The sequence below is a fragment of the Mustela nivalis genome (genome assembly GCF_964662115.1).
Source record: "Mustela nivalis genome assembly, chromosome: 8".
In the NCBI taxonomy this organism is placed as follows: Eukaryota; Metazoa; Chordata; class Mammalia; order Carnivora; family Mustelidae; genus Mustela; species Mustela nivalis.
In genome coordinates, this window is record NC_139027.1 from 120,645,520 (window position 1) to 120,672,442 (window position 26,923).

General features: G+C 38.5%; 1 protein-coding gene across 11 annotated transcripts in view; it reads left to right on the forward strand.

The window, feature by feature from the left end:
* ASIP (agouti signaling protein) overlaps positions 1–26,923 on the forward strand; it is a 133,686-nt gene that overhangs the window by 93,674 nt on the left and 13,089 nt on the right. For 3 of the 11 annotated variants that reach the window (XM_082746073.1, XM_082746082.1, XM_082746080.1), the window contains exon 1: positions 23,029–23,106. The exons of 7 other annotated variants lie outside the window; for them this stretch is intronic. In XM_082746073.1, coding sequence (XP_082602199.1) covers positions 23,084–23,106 — 23 coding nt within the window. In that variant the 5' untranslated portion in view covers positions 23,029–23,083. Of the gene's footprint in view, positions 1–23,028; positions 23,107–26,923 lie in introns of those variants that run through there. One more of the 11 variants, XM_082746074.1, reaches the window with a different exon arrangement.

A 26,923-nucleotide genomic window follows, 5' to 3' on the forward strand; every position in this document is an offset into this window, starting at 1 on the left:
TCTCTCTCTGCCCCCCACACCCCGCCACCGGCGTGCTCTGTCTCTCGCTTTCTCTCAGATAAACAAAACCTTAAAAAATTAAAGATTTTATTTATTTATGACAGAGAGGGATAGTGAGAGAGGGAAAACAAGCATGGGGGAACTGGAGAGGGAGAAGCCAGCTTCCTGCTGGACAGGGAGCCCTATATGGGGCTCAAACTCAGGACACTGGGATCATGAACTGAGCCAAAGTTAGATGCTTAATGACTGAGCCACCCAGACTATTAATCCATTTCTATTTACTTTTTTTATAAGCCTGCTGTGGTTTTCTGATAAACTCTGCACTTAGGAGTATAAGAACTCTAACTTTGTTCTTCCTTTCAGTCAATATCATTCTGATAATTCCAAGTCCTAGGTCCTTTGCATTTCCATATAAATGTTAGAATCAAATTGTCAATGTCTTTGATAAAGCTTGCTGAACTCCAGAGAGGATCGGAAGTTCTATGTGATGCTATATCCCTCTAGAGAGGATTTATTTTACTTCTGTCAAACAGATGGTTCAGAGCCTGAATACCTTCATCAAGTAAATGTCTGAAAAATTCAAAGCTGAGCTTCATAAGTGAATCCTCATAAGGACTAGTCTACTTTCGGTTCATCTTTCTCCCTAGGGTAAATCCTTCATGATCCCAGTTGAAACCTGGGGTGTTTACCAGGGCCCCTCTTCCTATTCATGCTCTTTACAATAATTTTTCTCTTGCCATTCCTGGTAGGGAAATTGCCAAAAGCTCTTTTCTTTCTTTTTTTAATTAAATTAATTTATTTATTTTCAGAAAAACAGTATTCATTATTTTTTTCACCACACCCAGTGCTCCATGCAATCCGTGCCCTCTATAATACCCACCACCTGGTACCCAACCTCCCACCCTCCCGCCACTTCAAACCTCTCAGATTGTTTTTCAGAGTCCATAGTCTCTCATGATTCACCTCCCCTTCGAATTTACCCCAACTCCCTTCTCCTCTCTAACACCCCTTGTCCTCCATGATATTTGTTAGGCTCCACAAATAAGTGAAACCATATGATAGTTGACTCTCTCTGCTTGACTTATTTCACTCAGCATAATCTCTTCCAGTCCGGTCCATGTTGCTACAAAAGTTGGGTATTCATCCTTTCTGCTGGATGCATAATACTCCATAGTGTATATGGACCACATCTTCCTTATCCATTCGTCCATTGAAGGGCATCTTAGTTCTTTCCACAGTTTGGCGACTGTGGCCATTGCTGCTATAAACATTGGGGTACAGATGGCCCTTCTTTTCATGACATCTGTGTCTTTGGGGTAAATACCCAGGAGTGCAATAGCAGGGTCATAGGTAAGTTCTATTTTTAGTTTCTTGAGGAATCTCCACACTGTTCTCCAAAGAGGCTGCACCAACTTGCATTCCCACCAACAGTTTAAGAGGCTCCCCTTTCTCCACATCCTCTCCAACACATGTTGTTTCCTGTTTTGTTAATTTTGGCCATTCTAACTGGTGTAAGGTGATATCTCAATGTGGTTTTAATTTGAATCTCCCTGAGGGCTAGTGATGATGAACACTTTTTCATGTGTCTGATAGCCATTTGTATGTCTTCATTGGAGAAGTGTCTGTTCATATCTTCTGCTCATTTTTTGATATGATTATCTGTTTCGTGTGTGTTGAGTTTGAGGAGTTCATTATAGATCCTGGATATCAACCTTTTGTCTGTACTGTCATTTGCAAATATCTTCTCCCACTCCGTGGGTTGCCTCTTTGTTTTTTGACTGTTTCCTTTGCTCTGCAGAAGCTTTTGATTTTGATGAAGTCCCAAAGGTTTATTTTCGCTTTTGTTTCCTTTGCCTTTGGAAACATATCTTGAAAGAAGTTGCTGTGGCTGATATCGAAGAGATTACTGCCTATGTTCTCCTCTAGGATTCTGATGGATTCCTGTCTCACGTTGAGGTCTTTTATCCATTTTGAGTTTATCTTTGTGTATGGTGTAAGAGAATGGTCAAGTTTCATTCTTCTACTTCTAGCTCTTTTCACCTTTTCAGTGTTGTTTTTGTTTTTGGATCAGCAGTTATCTTCAGGTTAAGGTTTCCCCAAACACCAACTCACATTTTTAAACTTCTCTTTTCTTCCACATCTTGGACCAGCAGATTATCATTGCTTTGTTAGCTTTTCTATTACTTCATTTGGTGTTTAAAAAATAATTTGTTCAACTTTCCTAATTGTTCTCAGCAATATTGTGTGTAGCAACCTAACTAGTCAGGCTTTGCTAGAAGTAGAACTCTCTGATAATTCATTTAAAATATATAAAAGTTAATAAAAATCAACTTTGTCTTGGAAAATATTTTCAGGCTTTCCTAATGACTCTGGAGATAACTGACAATTACCTAGGGGGTAAAAATTGCTATGATAGAGGTTTGGCTCCAGCATTATTAGAGGGGGAAATCTACCACAGGCCTTTAGACCAGAATGAGAGATGCCACAAACAGATTTGATGTTTGGAGCTACTTACCAAGACTACTTGGTGTGCCTTATAAGTTTTCCACTCACCTACTCTGCCTAGAAAATGGGAAGGTGGAGATAATATCCCTTTTTTCACTACCTTCGTTAAGTCCCACCGATGCAAATTAGCATCGCCTATTAGTCATTTTTCTGTTGTGAGCTATAGCAGCGTCTGGGTTTTTAGTTTGATAATGGTTTGATAAAAGCTTTTACATGTTGACAGTGGAATCTGCTCACTGCAGCTTAATCTAGTAGCTTCTCACTATATTTTCATTTAATAGGGGAAACCAGGTAGATGACAGTAAAAGCAGAAAGAGGAGAGGAGAATGTGCCCTATTTGGTGATTTTAATTAAAGCCTCTGAAGTTTCTCAAATCAAATGCAAGGATAACTGGAAGCCTTTGGCTCTTACACACAGATGTACACACACAGCCATATAGATGTCCATATATACACTCCCAAGTAATACATATTATACACTCAAATGTATATAGGTATAGACTAATAGCTCTTGTGGGACAGGTAGTGTGAAAATAGGAAACCTAACCATAAGCCACACAAGACAATATCTTGAAACACAGGAGATATTGTGTGATCCAAGTGACCCTCTTGAGGAAGGACAGGATCAAGAAGCAATAACATTGGTTGAAGACTATGGTATGTGCCAGGTATGGTGCTAAGATACTTTATATATATTATCACATTCAGTGCTCATACTGACCCTAGAATATATACCGTTATTTCCATTTTTATTTATTTTTTAAAGATTTTATTTATTTGAGAAAGAGAGAACATGAGCAGGGGACAGAGACAGAGGGAGAAACAGACTCCTCAAGCAAGAGCCCAAAGCAGGGCTTGATCCTATGACCCTGAGATCATGACCTAAGCCAAAGGCAGACACTTAACCCACTGAGCCTCCCAGGTGACTTCTGTCATTTCCATTTTTAATTTAGAGCCCTAAAAGGCCCTGCAATAGGTCAAATAACTAGTGCATTTGCAGCGCCATGAGTCTAATAAGCTTTGGAGCCAGGCAAATCTAATTCTGCCTGGCTTAAAGCCTATTCTCTGCAAGTATGAAAATGAGGCAGTTGTTCTTTTTGACAATTAGACTATGCATGAATTTCTAAACAGAAGTATAACTAATGAATTTGTTTCTTGTTTTTCTTTCACAGTGGCCATCAGTATTAATCTAAGTTAATAAGAGTCTGTTGAGATTTACTAAATGCTCAGTAACTAAGATTTAATGGGCAAGGGTAAGGTTATGAATGGATGGTGAGCACAGAAATGTTAACATTAACAAGCTTTTTCTTAACACCTAAACACTGAGCTTGTTATTCATAATACAAAAACAAGAAGTGTAAAAAATGGTTCCCCACCCTTCAAAGCTTACAGCCTAGTTACTTCAGAGATCATTTTTGTAGCATCTTCATGTACAGAGTCAATAGAGATAATACAAAGACAAGTAAGCCTGGACCTTGTCTCATGAAATTCATAGTCTAAGGGTGAGTCATACTCACAAAGAAGCACTTTCAATATAAGATATTGAGTTACAAGTAAACACCAGGGTCTTATGGGAGCATGGAGAAGGGGGCATTTAGCTCAATATGGGCCATCAGGGAATCAGGAAGAAATGAATCCTGAACTAACATGGGGGAAGCAGAATGAATGTATCTGAAACACTTAGCAAGGAACGCTGACAGTATATGTGTTCTGAACAGAATGATACTGATTATATGGTACTATAGAAAGCCAACAAATGTTCCTCCCGAATAGCTTCGAAGTGGGAGTTATCAGACTACTAGCCTTTCCTTCTCTTCCCTTGACTTGAGCAACTCCTAAAGCCAATTATCTGTTGTGGGGAACTTTTCTTCGCTCCTCCCTCTCTTCCTTTTATTTTCTTCTTTGGTTTTGTGTGTGTGTTTGTTTTCCACATAATAAATATGGAGGCCATAAGAGCTAGAGAAGCTTGGAAAGTCTGTAAGTAGAATATGGTGCTTGAATGACTTGTGGGATCAAATATGAAAAGGGAGGACATCAAAATGGAAACAAAGGGACGCCTGGGTGGCTCAGTTGGTTAAGCAGCTGCCTTAACCAACATCAGGCTCTCTGCTCAGCAGGGAGCCTGCTTCCTCCTCTATCTCTGCCTGCCTCTCTGCCTACTTGTGATCTCTGTCTGTCAAATAAATAAATAAAATCTTTAAAAAAAACACAAACCTTTTGAGGTCTATAAACCTTTAAAGCCCCTCAAAAGGACTGTCTATTAGTCTCCTGGAACATGAATACCTCTTTCTATTTCATGGCGAGTGAAGCATAATGGCCGCAATGAGGAGGAACAGTCCTGATGCTGGATGTGGCGAAGTCACAGGGACCTTGAGAAGGCATATAAGCAAACACCAGCCCAATCTTCCCAAGGAGGCAGTGTGTATCTTTCCCTAATGTTTCTCCTATGTTTCTCCTGAGCATCTTTTGCATTAGCATCACCTTAAGAGCTTATTAAAGATCCCTGGGCCCCACTTTAGCTCTACAAGTCAGAATCTCAGGACCTTGGTCCTTAAAACACGTTTTTCACAAGTTTCTCTGCAGGCTAAACATTCTAAAATGCCCCCTACTCCGTGTCTAGCTTCAGATTTGCTCAGTCTGATAAATACTGCCCTCTAAAAAATGGTTCTCAGAGTTCTTACCAGTTTTGTGAAAAGGTACTTCACAGATCCTGAGCCTTAAACCTCACAGAAAAACTCTGGGCTTCTTAAAGGCTGCAGATCACAGCACTTACAGCCTCAACCTGTCTGCAGCCCGTTTTTCATTTCCCTCCCTCTCTGTAGCCACCATTTCCCAACCCCACTTCTTTTTTGTTTCATAGGCTGTAACTGGGCATTTCTAAGGTAAAAACAGATATCCAAGAGGTAAACATTATACCTACAAACTCTGTCCATTTTTTCTTTAAAATGTCTCCTACTCTTTTCTTTTTATTCCTGCTGCCATACCCAAGAGACCCTTATCACCATAATGAGACTCACACACAGCCTTTTGTTCATCTGTAGGACATCAGTGTTTCTTCTCTCAAATCTTGCCCACTTACGACCCCCTGCCCACCTGCTCAAAATGCTAAAAGGATTCTTGGTATTAACCATAGCAAGTTTCAACTCCTCTGTTTATTTTCCAGGCCCTTTACAATGTATCCCATTTGGCTTTATTTCCCACTATTGCACACATGCTTTCCATTTACTGCCCACACATGGCCTGCTCATTTCAACCCATGGGACAGATTTATCTCAATGTTCCCAAAGCATGGTATAAGGAGTTAGAATAGGAGTCCTATAAATGTGGGCCAACTGACTCAGAAGTTGGCATTTGTTTCCATTTTTTTTTTTTAAGATTTTATTTATTTATCAGAGGCGGGGGGAGTGAGCACAGGCAGACAGAATGGCAGGCAGAGGCAGAGGGAGAAGCAGGCTCCCTGCCGAGCAAGGAGCCCGATGTGGGACTCGATCCCAGGACGCCGGGATCATGACCTGAGCCGAAGGCAGAGGCTTTAACCCACTGAGCCACCTAGGCACCCCTCTCAAAAGGTTTTTTAAGAATGATCATCTTAACATAGTAATGACTCAGAAACATGTGTAATTTTCTTCAGTGACTCTGCCGAGACTGGAATAAAAAAGGAAGGGCCTTTCCAGATTCATGGGTCTAACAGAATATATTTGCTTGGTAAAATCAAGAAAAGCAAAAAGGACTCCTAGGATTGTTCTACTAGGACTTCTGAGATGCCTCTAAGGAAATGATGTAAAAGAGTGGTAGCATAGCATCTGTGGCTCCCACACTGGCTTACTCCCAGTTGAAATTGCACAACCAAGACAGGCTGACAGTCTTTGGAGCACAGCTTTCTCAAATGAACCTCAGAGGCAATTTATTTATTTTTTTACGATTTTATTTATTTATTTGACACAGAGAGAGACAGGAGAGAGGGAATACAAGCACGGGGAGTGGAAGAAGCAGGCTTTCTGCTGAACAGGGAGCCCAAGCCAGGATGCAGGCATCGATCCCAGGACCCCGGGATCATGACCTGAGCTGAAGGCAGATGCTTAACAACTGAGCCACCCAGCCACCCCCCTCAGAAATAATTTAAAAAATAAAAATTTCGGGGTGCCTGGGTCATTTAATGGGTTGAGCTTCTGCCTTTAGCTCAGGTCATGATCCCAGGGTCCTGGGATAGAGCCCCACCTCAGGTTCTCTGCTCAGTGGGGAGCCTGCTTCCCCCTCTCTCTACCTGCCTCTCTGCCTACTTGAGGTCTCTCTCTGCCTAATAAGTAAATAAAATCTTTTAAAAAATAAATAATAAATAATAAAAACTTCATTGGGATTTAGGCAGAGGTTATATTAAATTTATATTTTAATCTGGGGGCAGTTCTTTTTTTACCGTAATAATTCTTACCCTCAGTAGTTTGTCTTTCCACTTACTCAAGTTTTCCTGGGTCTCTCACCAGAGATTATAGTTTTTTCATATATATCCTCATAGTTGCTTAAATGTATTCCTACTTATTTTATTTTTGTAATTCTTCTGTGAATGAGATTTTTTTGTCATTATTGCTTTTAAGTTATTGTTGGCTTATACAAACACCATTTTTAAAAATATTTACTTAGTAACCACAACAATGGAGCTACAGCTATTTTAGAACATGTATCTCATATATCAATTATCAATTGACCATATTAGCAAAAAATTCTGTGTATTATGTACATAATTTATATTAATTAGTATATTTTCTTGGTCCATTTGAATATATATTTGGTATCACCAATAAGCACAATTAAAAAACATCATGACTAATACAAGACTACTACTCCATTTGTGTGCATGTACTTGTCTCTTACCCTTCCCCTGCTTGTGTGCTCCTCCTCTCTCTCTCTCCTTCGCTCTCAAATAAATAAATAAATAAAATATTTTTAAAAAATGAAATGAGCAAAGGATTTGAATAGATATTTCTCCAAAGAAGATAGACTAATGGACCAGAAACACATGAAAACATGCTCAACACATTTGTTACTAGAACAATACAAATCAAAACCAAAGTTGAGGTAGAATTGCACACCCATTAGGTTGACTACAATCAAAAAGATGGTAGCCAGTGTTGACAGGATTGTGGGAAAATTAGAATCCTTATGTGTTGCTGATGGGATTGTAAAATGGCACAGCCACTTTGGAAACGTTTGACAGTTCCTCAAAATGTTAAACATAGAGGTACCATATGACCCAGCAATTCTACTTTTAGGTATATACCCAAAAGAAATGTACATACATCCACACAAAATCGTGTATTCAAATGTTTATAGCAGAATTATTTATACTAGCCACAAAGTGAAAAACAACGCAAATACCTATCAACAGGTGAATGCATAAATGAAATATAGTATATCCATAAAATGGCATGTTATTCAGCCATGAAAAAGAATAAAGTACTGATACATGCTACAATATGGATGGACTTTGAAAACGTTATACTAAGTGAAAGAAGTCAAAAGACTACCTATTGTCTGATGGTTACACAACTCTGAATATGCTAAAAACACTAGATTATATATTTCAAAAGGGTGAATTTTATGTTATGTGAATAATATCACAATAAAGTTTTTATTTTTTTCATTTTTTAAAGTTTTTTTATTTTTAAGTAATCTCTACACCCAAATACTGACATTGAGAGATGTGTATTTCACTGACTGAGCCAGCCAAGTGTCCCTAGTCTATAAATCTTTAAATGATTAGTATTACACAGACCATATCCTGGGACCACAATGCAATTAAGTTAGAAACCAATAATTAGGGGCACCTAGGTGGCTTAGTTGGTTGGGCGACTGACTTCAGCTCAAGTTATGATCCTAGAGTCCCAGCATTGAGTTCTGAATTGGGCTCCCTGCTCAGTGGGAAGTCTGCTTCTCCCTCTGACCCTACCCCCTCTAGTACTCTCTCTTTCTCAAACTCTCTCTCTCAAGTGAATAAATAAAATCTTTAAAAAAAAAAAAAGAAAGAAAGAAACCAATAATTAATTAAAAGTTTGGAAAACCTCACATATTGGGATTTAAAAAACATACTTCTTAATTACTTAGGCTAAAAATGAAATTATATTAGAAACCAGAAAATACCTATAACTAATCAGTAGGGAAACTATTATGTAACCAAACTTGTGGGATGCAACCAAACACTGTTGAAGGAAATTCATAACTTTTTTAAAAGATTTTATTTATTTATTCGACAGAGAGAGATCACAAGTAGGCAGAGAGGCAGGCAGAGAGAGAGAGAGGAGGAAGCAGACTCCCTGCTGAGCAGAGAGCCCGATGCGGGACTCGATCCCAGGACCCTGAGATCATGACCTGAGCAGAAGGCAGCGGCTTAATCCACTGAGCCACCCAGGCGCCCGGAAATTCATAACTTTAAAGGAAGAAAAAGAAGAAAGTTTTAAAATTAGAGAGGTAAGCATTCAACATATGAAATTAAGGGGGAAAACAGCAATATAAACTAAAGCAAAAGAAGTAATAAAAATGAAGCAGAAATGAATGAAAAGGAAAGTAAATATACCATAGAGAAGATCAACAAAGCCAATATTTGGTGTTTTGAAAATATTTCTCTTGAAATTAATTAGGCAAGCAAGAGAGAATATGAAAATCAACAATATTATAAAAGACTTAAGTGATATGCTAGATGATGAAGAGATTAAATAGATACAAAGAATAGTATAAATAATTTCAGGCCAACAAATTTGAAAATATGAAATAGATAAATTCCAACTGATTGATGTTGAACCAGAAAATCTGAATTGTACAATGACCAGTAAAGAAATTTGATCATAGTTTAAAAATCTTGCCATATTCTGTATGATATTCTTTCAGAGGCCTATTTGTTAAGTTCTACCAAAGTTTCCAGGAATAGAAAATCTTACATAAAGTTTCCAAAGAATTAAAAATAATTTAAAGGAAGTACATTTCTCGGTTCTTCTTAGGAAGGTAGAATAACTGATTCCAAAACCAAGCAAGGATAGTGGTAGAAAACAGAACAGGAAAAAACAAAACAAAACACTGTACTACATCACCTAATTGGTTTATACCAGGAAAGTGAACTTGGCTTAACAGTGGAAAATAAATTGATTTACTACATTAGCAGATGAAGGAAGGGAAACCATCTGATTGTATCAACTGATGAAAAATCCAAGATCTCTTCATGACTTAAAAAGGAGAAAACAACAACAACAGAAAGGAACCTCCTTAATCTAGTAAAAAGCATCTCTAATACTACATGTGATTGGGAAATGTTGAAAGTATATCCTTTGTTGAAATACTAGCAAAAATTCTTAGGGATGCCTGGGTGGCTCAGTCGGTTAAGCATCTGCCTTTGGCTCAGGTCATGATCTCAGGACCCTGGGATTGAGTCCCACATCAGGATCCCTGCTAAGCGGAGAGCCTGCTTCTCCCTCTGCCTGTCACTCTCCCCACTTGTGCTCTCTCTCTCTCTCTCAGATAGATAGATAGATAGATAGATGAGTAAATATGTAAATAAATAAGTATTCTTCACTTTATTCAACTTTATGCTGAAGGCCATAGCCAACACAGTAAGATAAGAATAAGAAATAAAAGATATAAAGATTGGAAAGGAGTAGAAAAAACGGTGGTTTTTGATGAATGTACTTATCTACAGAGAAAATCCAAAAGAATCTGTAGGTGAATTATTAGAATTAAGAGAATTTAGCAAGGTTGATGGGTATAAACCAGTTTATAAAATTCTATTGCTTTTCTATATACAACAATAATTAGTAAATTTAGTTTACAGATATAACATTTATAATAGCAACAAAGAAATAAAAAATTCTTAGGAATAAATCTAACAAAATTTGTCCAATTCATATGGAGAAAAGTTTTAAACCATATTGAAAGACACTGAAGAATACCCAAATAAATGGAGAGATATGTTCACATGAAAAGATATTATAGGGGCACCTGGATGCCTCAGTCAGTTAAGCAACCAACTCTTGATCTCAGTTCCGGTCCTGATCTCAGGGTCGTGAGTTCATACTCTTTGCTGGGCTCCACACTGGGTGTGGAGGTTAAAAAAAAGAAAAAAGATGTAAAGATGACATTTCTCTTCAGATTGATTTATAGATTTAATGCAATTTTGGCAAAAAATCCTAACAGTCTGTTTTTGTGGAATTTGACAAGCTGTTTTTATGATTTTTATATGAAGAGCCAAGGACCAGGAATAGCCAAGACATTCCTGAAAAAGAAAATAAAAGGACTATCCCCACTAGATATCAATATTTATAAAGTACTAGTAAGCCCAATGAAACAGATAGAATTCCCAGAAATAAACCCATGCACATAGGAAAACTTGATTTATGACAGGTAGCATTGTAGAAAGGAAGGAAAAAGATGGATTGTTCAATAAATTGTGCTGGGACAATTTTTATGGGAAAAATTATATTCCTAGTTCATACTATGTACAAAAATTAATTCTAGTTCGACTAAAAATTTGAACTCTGAATAGATATTTGATGACATTAAGAAATTTTAAATAGTTTTATTTATTTATATTAATATCATAGTTATGTTTTTTAAAGTAGTTCTTATACTTTAGGGTGCCTGGGTGGCTCAGTGGGTTAAAGCCTCTGCCTTCGGGTCAGGTCATGATCTCAGGGTCCTCGGATCAAGCCCTGCTTAGGGCTCTCTGCTCAGCGGGGAGCCTGCTTTTCTTCTCCCTCTGCCTGCCTCTCTGCCTACTTGTGATCTCCATCTGTCAAATACATGAAAAAAATCTTAAAAAAAAATAGTTCTTATACTTTAGAAATGCATTCTATAATACTAACGGGTAAAATATAGGGGCATCTGGGTGGCTCAGTTAGTTAAGTGGCTGCCTTCAGCTCAGGTCATGATCCTAGGGTCCTGGGATCAAGCCCTACATTGGGCTCCCTGCTCAGTGGAGAGTCTGCTTCTCCCTCTCCCTCTGCCTGCCACTCTGCCTACTTGTGCTCTCTATCTCTCTGTCAAATAGATAGACAGATAGGTAATTAAAAAGAAATATATGTTTTGGGGGTGTAGTGGGTAAGAGTATAGATAAAACAAGATTGGCCCTGATTTGAATATTTTTGATGGGGTGCCTGGGTGGCTCAGTCATTAATCATCTGCCTTCAGCTCAGGTCAAGATCCCAGGACCCTGGGATCAAGCCCCACATCAAACCCCTCATTGGGATCCCTGCCCAGTGGGAAGCCTGGTTCTCCCTCTCCCACTACCCCTGCTTGTGTTCCCTCTCTCACTGTCTCTCTCTCTCTCCGCCAAGTCAATAAATAAATAAATAAATAAATAATCCTTTTTTTTTAATGTTTTTGAAATGGAATATAGGGGTTTAATATACTATTTTCTCTAATTTTGTATATATTTGAAATTCTCCACTAAAAAATTAGAGATTTTAGTGCGAAACACAAAACTATAAACCTTTTAGAAGAGAAGATAGGAAAATATCTTTATGACCAAGAGATAGAAAAAGATTTCTTAAATATACAAAAAGAAAAATACTGATAAATTTGACTGCATTAGATGAAGAATTTTGATCCATCCGAAGATACCATAAAAGATTAAAAGGGCAAGCTATAAATTAGGAGAAAAGATTTGTAAGATACATAACCAGCAAAGGATGTGTGTATAAGATATTTATGAATCAATGAGAAAAAGACAACCGATGAGGACATGGAGGAAAGACATGAATGGGAATTTCACAGAAATTCACCCACAGGTGAACAGAAAGTTCACCTGGTCATAAAAATATGAAGAAATGCTTGATCTTTTTAGTAATCAAGAAAATGTAAGTTATACTATAATGAAATACTGTTTTAAAACAGAGGGTCAAAAATTATTTTAAGTCAAAAAACAAACAAACAAACAAACATTCGTGACGTAAATAGCAAGAGCAATCTGCTCCTAACTAGAGTATAAAATTGGTAAAAATGAACTTGGAAAACAATTTGGCATTACCTAATAAAGTTGACTGTACACATAACTTTATAACCAATCAATTCCATTTCTCAGTATGTGGAGTAACCACTACATGTGGTTACTCAGGAGTCCTGTACAAGAATTTCACAGGAGTGTTATTCTTAATAGTCCACACTGGGGCAACTCACATGATGATCACAGTAAAATATGCATAAATAAAATGTGGGATATTCACTATGTAGCAGTAAAAATAACTAAATCACAACTTCACACATCAACAGGTAAAACAAAAGAAGCAAGTCCCATAATACATACAGTATTATTCCATTCAGATAAAGTTCAAAAACATACTGCATCAGGCTCTCTGCTCAGTAGGGAGCCTGCTTCCCCTCCCACCCCACCTGCCTCTCTGCCTACTTGTGATCTCTCTCTCTCTATGTCAAATAAATAAATAAAATATTTTAAATAAATATATAAATACATAAATAATAAATACATAAATAATAAACACATAAATAAATATTTATGTACCCAACATGGCACCTTCCAAATACATAAAGCAGTTAATAACAAACATAAAGGAACTAATCAATAGTAATACAATAATAGTAGGGAAATTTAACAACCCACTTACATCAATGGAGAGATCATCCAAACAGAAGATCAACAAGGGCGGGACACCTAGGTGGCTTAGAAGGTTCAGCCTCTGCCTTCGGCTCAGGTCATAGTCCCAGGGTCCTGGGATCAAGACCTGGGCTTGATCATCGGGCTCCCTGCTAAGTGGGGAGCCTGCTTCTCCCTTTCTTTATGCCTGCCTCTCTGACTATTTGTGATCTCTCTCTCTCTCTGTCAAACAAACAAATAAATAAAATCTTTAAAAAAAGAAAATCAACAAGGAAACAGTGGCTATGAATGACACATTGAACCAGACGAATCTAACGGATACATTCAGAACATTCCATCCTAAAACAGGAGAATACACATTCTTTTCAAGTATACATGGAACATTCTTCAGATCATATATTAGGCCACAGACAAAGTCTCAACAAATTCAAAAAGAGTAAAATCATACCATATATCTTTTCTGACCACAATACTATGAAACAAGAAATCAACCACAGGGGGGGAAAAATATGGGAAGAGCATAAATACATGGAGGTTAAATAACATGCTACTAAATAATGGATGGAACAACCAAGAAGTCAAAGAGGAAATAAAAAAAAATATGGAGACAAATGAAAATGAACACAATGGCCCCAAATCTTTGGGATGCAGCAAAAGCTGTTCTAAGGGGGGAGTTTATAGCAATACAGATCTAAAAGAGCTAGAAAAAGAAGAATAAACAAAAACCCAAACCAGTAGAAGGAAGGAACTAATAAAGATTAGAGCAGAAATAAACAAAATTGAAACTAAAAACAAACAAAAAACAATAGAACAGATCAATGAAACCAGGAGGTGGTTCTTTGAAAAAGTCAATAAACTTGATAAGTCTTAGGGTGCCTGGATGGATCAGTGGGTTAAGCCGATGTCTTTGGCTCAAGTCATGATCCCAGGGTCCTGGGATTGAGCCCCGCATTGGGCTCTCTGCTTATCGGGGAAACTGCTTCCTCCTCCTCTCTCTCTGCCTGCCTCTCTGCCTGCTTGTGATCTCTGTCTGTCAAATAGGTAAATAAAATCTTAAAAAAAAAAAAAACTTGATAAGTCTTTAGACAGACTCATCCAAAAAAAGAGAGACGACTCAAATTTAAAAAATCAGAAGTGAAAGAGTAGAAATAACAACTGACCAACTGACATCACAGAAATATAAGGGATTGTGAAAGAATATTATGAAAAATTATATCCCAACAAATTGGACAACCTAGAAGAAATAGGTAAATTCCTAGAAACATTTAATTTCCCAAACCCGAATCAGGAAGAATAGAAACAGACTGATTACTGAAAATGAAGCCAAATCAGTAATCAAAGACTCCCAAAAAGGGACACAAGCAGGGAAATTGGTGTCTTCTGCAAGACTGAAATCACAGCAAGTCCAGAAATTGATGCCCAATCCCATGTCACTGGTGTCAAAAATGTTTCCGAACTTATACTCTCACAGGTAGAATGAATTGTGTAGTGGCCACATACAGAGGAATTGCTTTGATGATCTTATACTTCAAGTTAAGATCTAAAAAAACACTATCTCTGAAAGCAACATAAATGGATTTTAACCTGTACCTTATTTGTTAAGTCCCCATTCCTGCAGAAGCCAATGTCAACTCATCATGTGATACTTCATTTGTACCAGACAAATTGTACTAGACAATATGTACAATAAATTATGAACCTGGGAAAAAACAGAAAACCTCCCAACAAACAAAAGTCCAGGATCAGAGAATATCCCAGTTGAAGTATACCAAACATTTAAAGAACAGTTAATACCTATTCTTCTCAAACTATTAAAAAAAAATAGAAGCAAGAAATCTTCCAAACTTATTCCAAGAGGCCAGCATTACCCCCAATCCCCAAACCAGATAAAGACACTACAAAAAAGAACTACAGACCAACATCCTTGATGAACACAGATGCAAAAAATCTTCAGCAAAATACTAGCAAACCAAATCCCAAAATACATTAAGAAAATCAGGGCACCTGGGTGGCTCAGTGGGTTAGGCCGCTGCCTTCGGCTCAGGTCATGATCTCGGGGTCCTGGGATCGAGTCCCGCATGGGGCTCTCTGCTCAGCAGGGAGCCTTTTTCCTCCTCTCTCTCTCTCTGCCTGCCTCTCTGCCTACTTGTGATCTCTCTCTGTCAAATAAATAAATAAAATCTTAAAAAAAAAAAAAGTAGGTGTTGAGAAAATTAGACAACTACTCAAAAAAAGGGGGGGGGGAGAAAGAAGGAAAAGAAAAAGAGAGAAACTGGACCACTTTCTTACACCATACACAAAAATGAACTCAAAATGGATTAAAGACCTAAATGTGAGACAGGAACCATCCAAATCCTAGAGAACATAGGCAATAATGTCTTTAACATTGGCCATAGCTCCTTCTTTCTAGATATGTCTACTGAGGCAAGGGAAACAAAAGCAAAAATAAACTATTGGAATGTCATCAAAATGAAAACTTCTGCACAATGAAGGAAACTGTCAACAGAACTAAAAGGCAACCTACAGAATCAGAGAAGATATCTGCAAATGACATATCTGATAAAGGGTTAGTATCCGAAATATATAAGACACTTATAAAAACTGAAGACCTGAAAAAAAAAATAATCCAGTTTAAAATGGGCAGAAGATATGGATAGACATGTTTCCAAAGAAGACATACAGATGGCTAACAGACACATGAAAAGATACTCAACATCACTCATCAGAGAAATACAAATCAAAACTACATGAGATATCACTTCACACCTGTCAGAATGGCTAAAATTAACAACACAGGAAACAACAGGTGATGGCAAGATTGTGGAGAAAATGGAACCCTATTACACTGTGGGTAGGGAAGTAAACTGGTGCAGCCACTCTGGAAAACAATATGGAGGTTCCTCAGAAAGTTAAAAATAGAACTATGCTTGATCTAGGGATTGTACTACTAGGTATTTACTTAAGGGATACAAAAAAAATTCAATAATAATTCAAAATAATTCAAATAATTCATGGTGCATGATACATGCACCATGGTGTTTACAGCAGCATTATCAACAATAGTTAAATTATGGAAAGATGACTTTCCATTGACTGATGAAAGGATAAAGATGTTGTGTGGGGGCACCTGGTTGGCTCAGTCATTAAGCGTCTGCCTTCCGCTCAGGTCATGATCCCAGGGTCCTGGGATCGAGCCCCACATCAGGCTCCCTGCATGGGGGAAAAAAAAGAAGATGAAGAATCAAAGAAGGAGGAGAAGGAAAAGAAGAAGGAGGAGGAGGAGGTGAAGAAGCAGCAGCAGCAACAGGAAGAGGAGGTGGGGAGATGTGGAGCATGTATACAATGGAATATTACTCAGCCATAAGAAGAATGGAACCTTGGCATCTGCAACAAATGGATGGCTCTAGAAACTATATTCCTAATTGAAATAAGTCAGAGAAAGACAAATACCATATGATTTCACTCGTGTGTGGAATTTAAGAAAAACTACAAAACAACAAAGAAAAAAAGAGACAACCCCCCAAACAGCCTCTTAACTATAGAGAACAAACTGGTGGTTGCCAGAGGGGTGGTAAGTGGAGGTGAGTGAAACCAGAGTGAAGGGGATTAAGAGTACACTTATTTTGGTGTACTCACTGGGTGATCTATAGAATTGTTGAATCACTATATTGTATATCTGAAACTAATAGAACACTGTATGTTAACTCTACTGGAATTTTAAAAAATAGATATGAGGAAGTAAGGCTAAATCAATGTAGAGTTGTGCTATTTCCTTTCAAACTCTTTCACTGACATCCTCACAAAAACAAATAATGCTTGCTGCAGGGCTCTTGCTGTAGAAACTGTTCCCTTCTAGAGAGTCTCTAAACTTCCCGTTACCCAGGGGGCTATAAATTGTGACCTTGTAGTTCTAATTTGTTCAAGTAAAACCCAAATGAAAAAGAAGAGAAGAGCCACAGCCTAATAACCTCCAGAGTCAGCTGAAGGGAAGATCCTCAACTGACATAAATTACATAGAAATTGGAAAATTATGAGACCAATACTGAAAATCTCCAAGACAAGTGAGGCCTCATCAGTCTTCCCATCTAGGGTTTAACTTCTCCACCAAGCTCTCCTTAGCCCACCCAGAATTTCTGAAAGAAGCTAAATTAAACCCTTCTCTGGAAGGTTTGTTTTGTATTTTTTTTTTTCCAGGTTAACTCCTTTAGTCAAAGTTTCATTCTATCTCCCGGGATCCATTCTGAGGTAAATTCTCGTTAAATCTTGGTCGTGAGTGTCCTCAGTACAACCACTTCCTTTTCAACTTCTTCTAATTTTGGTGTCAACCCCAATTCCCAATTCCAAAACTGAGGAGAAATATATGGAATCAGACAACAAATATGGGGTAGCTAGACATCCTTGTGGCTGACAGAATGAATATGAAGGCACAGCCTTTGCTTGACTGAAAGCAAAAGGATGAGATGGGAAGCCAGCCACTGGGCGCTCCCCAGGTCTAAAAATCTCACCACAACACATCTTGCCTCTGCTGCTTAAGGACAGGGAAGAGACACAGCTCCAGCTTCCCTTCATTATAGAGGCTGACTAAAGGGCACTCCAAGTAGGACGAAAACACTTTTCTTCTGCTGCCCGCAGAGACCCCATCTTCTTCTCTGGGTTTAAGTTTCAAATGACCTGAGTTGTTAGAGATCCTCTCTGTAAAATAAATGCTCTCTTGGTCTTCTCTCCTTGCTGCTTTTCAGCTGATGAAACAGTTCTTTTCATTGTGCATCAGTGAAAATCTTCCTGCCCATGAGATGGAGTGAAGCTTGGAATAATTTTTTTGTAATATGATTGGCAGTTTCCTTATTCTTGTCTTTGAAATTACGGACAAACAAGCTGCAAGCCTCTTCTGCTGCAAGGTCAGAAACAAAGCTCCTTTGGCCTCAGTTCTTCAAGGGGAAGCATATAGAGTTTAGTTAGCAACTGAAATATGCTTTCAGAATGAGTGAAGCTGCTACTACTTTGGAAAGTTTAAAGAACTTGTTAGTGAAAGCAGTTAACTTTCTGTTAACTAGTAGCTTCTTACTTTTCTTTACTCTGCTTTTTCCATGTCCTAGCAGTTAAAAAAAAAAAAAAAGTTGTAAGAAAGAAGTACTCCAAGATCTCAATTCTGACTCCAGAGTCAGATTTTAGCACTTCTTTAATGTCTTCAGAAAGTCACCTATGGTATCAGATTTCTAATGATTGTCACAGAGTGGAATTTAGGATTTGGGATCAATCTGCTTGTGTAAAACTGGCTCATTTCATATTTATTAAAAGCAAAACAGATAACCAGAAGTCCGTTTATGGCAAAGCCTCCTTTTCCTTTCTAAATGTTTGAGTTTTCAGAGTGGATGTCCATTTTGGCACATTTTATTGGCCCAGGGGAAAGCTCGGGTTAATATTTTCCATTGTGGATGAATTTGTTCCACATCAGCAACATTGGACATTTGTTCTGCCATTTCCATTGAAGTGATGGTAGGAGAAGGAATGGCACACTGGAGCCACTTTTGGTTCTCTTTGGTTATTTTGGAGGACTTTGTGGGATCAAAAGATCATGACCCAGGGCACCTGGGTGGCTCAGTGGGTTAAGCTGCTGCCTTCGGCTCAGGTCATGATCTCAGGGTCATGGGATCGAGTCCCACATCGGGCTCTCTGCTCAGCAGGGAGCCTGCTTCCCTTCCTCTCTCTCTACCTGCCTCTCCGTCTACTTGTGATTTCTCTCTGTCAAATAAAAAAAAAAAAAAAAAAAAAAAAAAAAAAAAAGATCATGACCCACTCCCGAAACACTTGAATGGGCATCTGTTTCAAAACTTTTTCTACTTTCTCTTGGAACTAATTCATACATAGTCTTAAGATTTGTTCAGCTGTGGGGCACCTGGGTGTGGCTCAGTCACTTAGGTGTCCCTGACTCAGGTCATGATTTCAGCGTCATAAGTTCAAGCCCACAAAGGGCTCTGCACTAAGCATGGAAACTGCTTGAGATTTTCTCCCTTTCCTTCTGCCCCTCCCTCTGCTTGTGCTCTCTCTAAAATAAATAAAATCTTAAAAAAAAAAAAAAAAAGGATTTGTTCAGCTGTATATCCTTGGCTCTGCCTTGAACCTTTTCTGCAGAAAATTTCATTTGACAAAAAAACCTCTTCCCTTCCATCTGCTGTAAAGTTCTGAGCTGTAGCAGAGCATCGGCCTAGCTTCAGGTCATGCTTAGTGAGTGCAGAATGTATCCCAAGTCAAAGGGATCTAGAGACTCAGAAGACAGCATCGCCCAGGGCAAAGAAATGGGAGAGAAGTAGTTTCTGGAAGACAAAAACAAAATCAGTGAAATCCCCACTAAGGTTTTTGTTGAGTAATAAGCATGAAGTCATACTGAAAGGAACATTGTCAGGAGAACAAAGTAATCTTTTTAGCAACTCCTACAAGTATTGTATTCCTTGTATACTCTGGGAATGAATATCTGGGAAGCCTGGACTCTGACCTCTGTCTCAGTAGAACATGAAGACATATTTCATGCTGAGAAGCACTTGCCTGGATGATTTGTGCCTTTTTGCTTCTTGAAAAGAAACAGAGCCTTAATTAAACCTTCTCTCAAATTCTAACTCAGGGTCCCTTAGGCAGATCCTGGGCCTGCCTGACACATGGTTCTTGCTCTCTGCAGAAGAGTCCTGAAGCAGGCTGTTAAGACCCAAACCACCCATTAGAATATTATCCAGTTTGGCATCAGATAATAAAAATATAGACTAGTCATTAAAAAAGGTATAAAAATTAAACTAGTCAATTCAGTCACGACAGTCAGATTTTTCTGTATATATAGAAACAGCACAAGAAATAAAATTGTTTTGGTATTGTTAAAGAAGAAATCATTCTGATGCTTGTTAAAATGGTTAAGGAAGACTTTCTTCAAGACTATTTCAGTAGGGATAATGCAATAAAGGATGGAGATCAGGCTCAACTCCAAACACAGCAAAGATAGTTGTGGATTTAGAACCCACAAGCAGAGTGAGGGTCAGTGGATGCAGAATTACTAAAAGGAGACATCAAGGCTAGGAAGAATTCTTGCTAAACTGACCTAACAGGATTCTTGCTAAAGGCAGCCTTGTACATCAAAGTGGGGGACGAGGAAATCGATCAGATATCAGGGGTGGGGAGAGTCTCATTAAATTGACAGGATTCTTGCTAAAATTATGTGGTAGGCAGGCCAAAGACAGGAGGAGGACCAAGGCTGAGACCTAGTTGAGAAGCCTCAGAGGAGTCTAAAGTCTGACCAGGAAGAGTCTTTGTCAATACCCACAAGTCTTCTTCTCTCCTTCTCCATTCTTTCCCATTCGGCTCCCTCAATGCCACCAGCTGCAAAAGAGAAGGCTCTATTTCCTCAGCTGGCCCTTCCCTTATACTTCCCAGGCTCCCTCATTATTGAAAAACAGAGCTTTCCAGACTCTCAGAACTCCAGGTTCAACATCTCAACTAGCAGATGTGGCTGACTTATTCTAGTTTCTGATTGCTAGGGTCAGTTTACTCCCTGGTGAAATAGTCAAGGCCCTCCCCACTTTGGGAAACATCCTTCCCAGATGTGGAGAGGCATCCCTGACAGACTCACTGGTAGTATTTGTGGTCCCCACCACTGTGGGGAGACTGATCCGTAGAGGAGGAAGAGCAAGTGGCTAAGCAAACATATCACCCTCTCCTTAGCTGGAACATTTTTAATTAATCTGACAGTCAATAACTTTCACTGATAGAACAGTGAGGATAGAGAACTAAAGAAGTTCTAAAACCAGGGTTTGAAAAGCAAGGTAAATACTGTTTTGCTTGGTTTTGTTTATTTCTAGTGTAGCAAGTTGGACTAGGTCAGGACCGCAGGCCCCTACACCAATGAGTTTGTAGTGTTCCTCCTTTCTACCTTAGGAAAAGGTGCCAACCTTCTTGTGTGACTTGAGTCAGACCTGGGATTGATGCCTCTCTACATATTCACTATCTCTGTCCTTTGAGCTGTTCTGAGTTTCAGTTTCCTCAGCTATGATATGTAGTTTATGGAGAGGATTAAATGTACATAATGTGCCTAGAGCAGAGTCTAGCATATAGCTGGTACTCAATAAACGGAAGCTATTATGAGTCACATCCCTAATTATTAATTAGAAGTTTGAGTTGTCTTGCAGTGGAAAGAGTAGCAGAGTGAAAGAAGTTCTAGTCTTGCCTCTTATTGGTTCAAGTGTCTACTTAGAGAACTCCTTTCTTACTGTAGCCTCAGTTTTCTTATCTGTAGAACCAGGGTGGTTGGGAAAAATTAGTGTTGTTTCTCGCACATGGCTATACATCACAATTACCTGGAAACATTAAAAATATGCCTCCCAGGTTCCATTCCTGGAGATTCAGATTCAGTGAGCCTAGGACAAGGTTTGGGTTTACTTCTTGTAAAAGCTTTCCAAGAGAATGGATAAATGAATGTGATGTATTTACAGTGAAATCCTAATCAGGAAAAAAAGAGCAAACTACTTATTTATGAAACAAACAAAAATTCATGAAAAAATAAAACCTCAAAAATATGTTGAGCAAAAGAAGAAATAATCCCACACAAAGGATTTCATTCAGTCTGATTCATTTATAGGAATACAAAAACCAGAAAAATTGATCTATGGTGGTTAGTGTGAAAACAGAGGTTACTTCGGAAGGGTAAAAATAGGTATTGACTGGAAAGACACCTAAGGAAGCTTTCAGGAGTGAAAGAAGTATTGTATATCTTGATCTGAGTAGTGGTTACGTAAGTATACATATAAGTTAAAATTCATTAGGCTGAATACTTAAATTCGTGCATCTTACTGTATGTAAGTACAGTAAGTGCTTGTTTACAGTATGTACAAAATACTTAACACAGTATTGTGGGCATAGTGGCAAAAACTCTCCTGATAATTCTAATGCATAACCAGGCTTAAGTTCCTTGAACAAGATCCTTGAAGTCTCTTCCTGTTCTTCTATGCCCATCTCAGCCCCCTTGCCAGACACTTTTATTCACAGAGTAAATGGTCTCTTTCACCTTTTTTGGTCAAGCACAAGATCAAAGATATTAAGAAAAGCCAGAGTCCTATCCTAGCACTCAGATAATGGATACTGATGAAACTCAAGAATTGTCCAAGCCCCAAAATAGTAGAGCAAAAGCCAAGGAAAAGACATTGAATCACAATCAAATTTGATGTGTAACCTGTCCTGTTGGCCTGAGGGGACTAGCAAATCTATAGATTTTCTGTTGTTGGTTTTGTTTTGTTTTGTTTGTTTGTGTTTGTTTTTGTTTTTGCTACCCATTGATTCATTCACTTATTTGGCAAATACTTATTGAGGGTTGACTATGTGCCAGGCAGTGCTTAGTAGTGGGGGCAGCAAAATGAATTTGACAACAAGGTCCCTACCTTCTGGAAATTTAAATTTTACAAGAGAAGGGAAGGCATTATGGAGATAAGCATAGATAATTGCTAATTTTGTAAGAACTATGAAAGAAATGGATAATGGGATAGAGAGAAACTGGAGAAAGGACACTTTCAGATAAAGTGGTAAAAATAAAAAATGAGGTGATATTTGTACAAAAATCCAGTGATTGCCAATGATCCAGCCATGTGAAGAGATGAGGGAACCAAGTTCAAGGCCAGGGAATGAACATTTAGGGTTAAGAGAATGACAGGTGTAAAGGCCCTGAGATAGGCAACAGTTTAGCATATTCTAGAAACAGAAAGGAGTACAATATGTCTAGAATATAGTGACTCAGCAGGGAGTCTATCAGATGAGTCCAGAGACAGTAACAGGGCTTTGTAGGAAATTCTGGTTTTATTCCAAGAACAATGGAAAGTTCTAACAGGGTTTAAGCAGGGAGTGATGCGTGATTTGAATCGTGCCCCTCTTCTCCAATCCCTCTGGCTACTATTTGAGGAAAGGATGCGATGGGACAAGAAAGGAGGCAGGATGTCAATTAAGAGACATTCATACACACATGGGACATTCACAGTTGTCTAGGTAAAGGTATCGGTGGCTTGGCTTAGAGTAGCTTTGTTTAGCAGTTCGTCAGGGATGCTGAATCTCTAGGACCAGGTTAACCAAAAAGAGAGCAAGAACTAACTGAGAGGTTGGTGAATTCCTTATGCTCTCTTGGCCTTGTCTTTCTAATGATTTTCCCACCTGTTATGGATGAGGTCAATTAAATGATCCCTTGGAATGTTGGTCTCAGTCCCTCAGGTGCCTTTCTTCAGGCCCTTTCCATCAGTCTCTTCCTCTCTTTTGGTATCCCATTCCCACGCTTAGCAAAATCTGCTCTCCTAGCACCATGTCCTGAAGTTCTATGGACCCTTCTTTCTTTGCTTCTCCTTCTCTTGCCTTGCTTAGAGGTCTACTTAATCCTGTAACACTAACGGCCATGGGAAGGAAACCTCAAAAAATATTTGTTGCTCAATTGGCTATTCTAGGAGAAAACTAACTGGATAAAACATATTGACACCTTCATGCTACTCTAGAGGTTGTCCTCACTGATAAGCCTAAAGGAATATTAAGGAATGGGGCCTCCTTAGGTCAGCACAGCAAGACACCTGTCGTATCCACGTATATCCACGTATATTACCTGTTGATCAGATGGGTCAAAGATGTATAGGATGATAGGACCCCTATGCAGCCACTGAACATTTTGTGTGGGGAAACTATGTAATTATGAATGAGAGCTATTTCTCCTCTGGCTCTGACCTTCAGTAATTGGTGTAGTTCATTTGGTTGAGAAATAAAAACCATAACAAAGTTTGTGTTAACCTTTCCTAGGTTTTGGCGTATCAGAAACAGTGGCTGATGAACCAGAAGGGTAAAAACTTTGAGAGCTTTCCAGGACAGAGAAGGGTAAAAGGAAAATATGCTATGAGAAAGCCCTACATTTTGGTGACAGAGCAGTAGATGCTGAGAGCAAACTGTACCTGGAATTTGAGGTACAAAGGGGGAGGAAGTTCCTGCAAATTCCACAGCATCATTGTCACAAATAAAATATAACTCTCCATCCATTTTCTTTAAATCCTTTGATGTTATGTCAAGTAGCATTCAGTATTTTATTTCTATCATCTCTTTTTTGACAGAGTAGTAAGATTGTTTTTTTAAAAGATTTTTTTATTAACATATAATGCATTATTTTTTTCAAGGGAACAGGTCTGTGAATCATCAGTCTTATACAATTTACAGCACTTACCATAGCACATACCCTCCGCAGTGTCCGTAACCCAGCTACCCTATCCAACCCCCCTACCCTTCAGCAACCCTCAGTTTGTTTCCTGAAATTAAGAGTCTCTCATGGTTTGTCTCCCTCCCAATCCCATCTTGTTTCATTTTTTCCCTCCTTACTCCCCAGGTACCCTGACTGTCTTTCAAATTCCTCATATCAAAGAGATCACATGATAACTGTCATTCTCTGATTAACTTATTTCCCCTAGCATAATAGCCTCTAGTTCCATCCATGTTGTCGCAAATAGCAGGATTTCATTTTTTTAATGGCTATGTAATATTCCATTGTGTGTGTGTATATATATATACCACATCTTCTTTATCCATTCATCTGTTCATGGACATCTAGGTTCTCTCCATAGTTTGGCTATTGTGGACATTGCAGCTATAAACACTGGGGTGCAGGTGCCCCTTTAGATCACTACATTTGTATCTTTGTGGTACATACACAGTAGTGCGATTGCTGGGTCATAGGATAGCTCTATTTTCAACTTTTTGAGGAACTTCCATACCGTCTTCCAGAGTGGCTACACCAGCTAGCATTCCCACCAATAGTGTAGGAGGGTTCCCCTTTCTCTGCATCCTCACCAACATTGGTGGTGAAGGGCCTGAAGAAAGGCACCTGAGGGACTGAGACCAAGTCATTTCCTGACTTGTTGAAATTTAGTCATTCTGACTGGTGTGAGGTAGTATTTCACTGTGGTTTTGACTTGTATTTCCCTGATGCCAAGTATTGTTGAGCACTTTTTCATGTATCTATTGGCCATTTGGACATCTTCTTTACAGAAATGTCTTTCATGTCTTCTGCCCATTTCTTGATTGGATTATTTGTTCTTTGGATGTTGAGTTTGATAAGTTCTTTATAGATTGTGGATACTAGCCCTTTATTTGATAAGTCATTTGCAAATATCTTGCCCCATTCTGTCAGTTGTCTTTTGGTTTTGTTGACTGTTCCCTTTGCTGTGCAAAATCTTTTGATCTTGATGAAGTCCCAATAGTTCATTTTGCCCTTGCTTCCCTGTCTTTGGCAATGTTTCTAGGAAGAAGGTGCTGTGGCTGAGGTTGAAGAGGTTGCTGCCTATGTTCTCCTCAAGGATTTTGAGGGATTTTTGTCTCACATTGAGGTCTTTCATCCATTTTGAGTCTGTTTTTGTGTGTGGTGTAAGGAAATGGTCAGTTTTGTTCTTCTGCATGTGGCTGTCCAATTTTCCTGACAACATTTGTTGTAAAAACTGTCTTTTTTCCACTGGACATTCTTTCCTGCTTTGTCGAAGATTAGTTGACCATAGAGTTGCGGGTCCATTTCTGGGCTCTCTGTTCTGTTCTATTGACCTATGTGTCTGTTTTTGTGCCAGTACCATCTGTCTTGATGATGACAGCTTTGTAATAGAGCTTGAAGTCTGGAATTGTGGTGCCACCAACTTTGGTTTTCTTTATCAACATTCCTCTGGCTATTTGGGATCTTTTCTGGTTCCATACAAGTTTTAGGATTATTTGTTCCATTTCTTTGGAAAAAAAAACTGATGGTATTTTGATAGGGATTGCATTAAATGTGTAGATTGCTTTAAATAGCATGGACATTTTCACAATATTTGTTCTTCCAGTCCATGAGCATGAAATTTTTTTTCTATTTCTTTGTGTCTTCCTTAGTTTCTTCCATGAGTATTCTATAGTTTTCTGAGTACAGGTTCTTTGCCTCTTTGGTTAGATTTATTCCTAGGTACCTTATAGTTTGGGGTGCATTTGTAAATGGGATTGACTCCTTAATTTCTCTTTCTTCCGTCTTATTGTTGGTGTATAGAAATGTAACTGATTTCTGTGCATTGATTTTATATCCTATCATTTTACTGAATTCTTGTATGAGTTCTAGCACTTTTGGGGGTGGAGTCTTTTGGGTTTTCCACAAAAAGTGTCATATCATCTGCAAAGAGTGAGAGTTTTACTTCTTTGCTGATTTGGATCCCTTTTATTTATTTCCGTTGTCTGATTGCTGAAGCTAGGACTTCTAGTACTATGTTGAATAGCAGTGGTGATGGTGGACATCCCTCCTATATTCCTGACCTTAGGGGAAAAGCTGTCAGTTTTTCCCCATTGAGAATGATATTTGGTTTGGGTTTTTCATAGATGGCTTTGATGATATTGAGGTATGTACTCTCTATCCCTATCCTGTGAAGAGTTTTGATCAAGAATGGATGCTGTACTTTGTCAAATGCTTTTTCTGCATCTGTTGAGAGTATCATATGGTTCTTGTTCTTCCTTTTATTAATGTACTGTATCATGTTGATTGATTTGCAGATGTTGAGCCAGCAGCCCAGGAATAAATCCCAGTTTGTTGTGGTGAATAATCCTTTTAATGTACTGTTGGATCCTCTTGGCTAGTATTTTGGTGAGAATTTTTGCATCTGTGTTCATTAAGGATATTAAGGATATTGGTCTGTAATTCTCCTTTTTGATGGGGTCTTTGTCTGGTTTGGGGATCAAGGTAATTCTGGCCTCATAAGATGAGTTTGGAAGTTTTCCTTCCATTTCTATTTTTTTGGAACCATTTCAGGAGAATAGGTATTAATTCTTCTTAAAATGT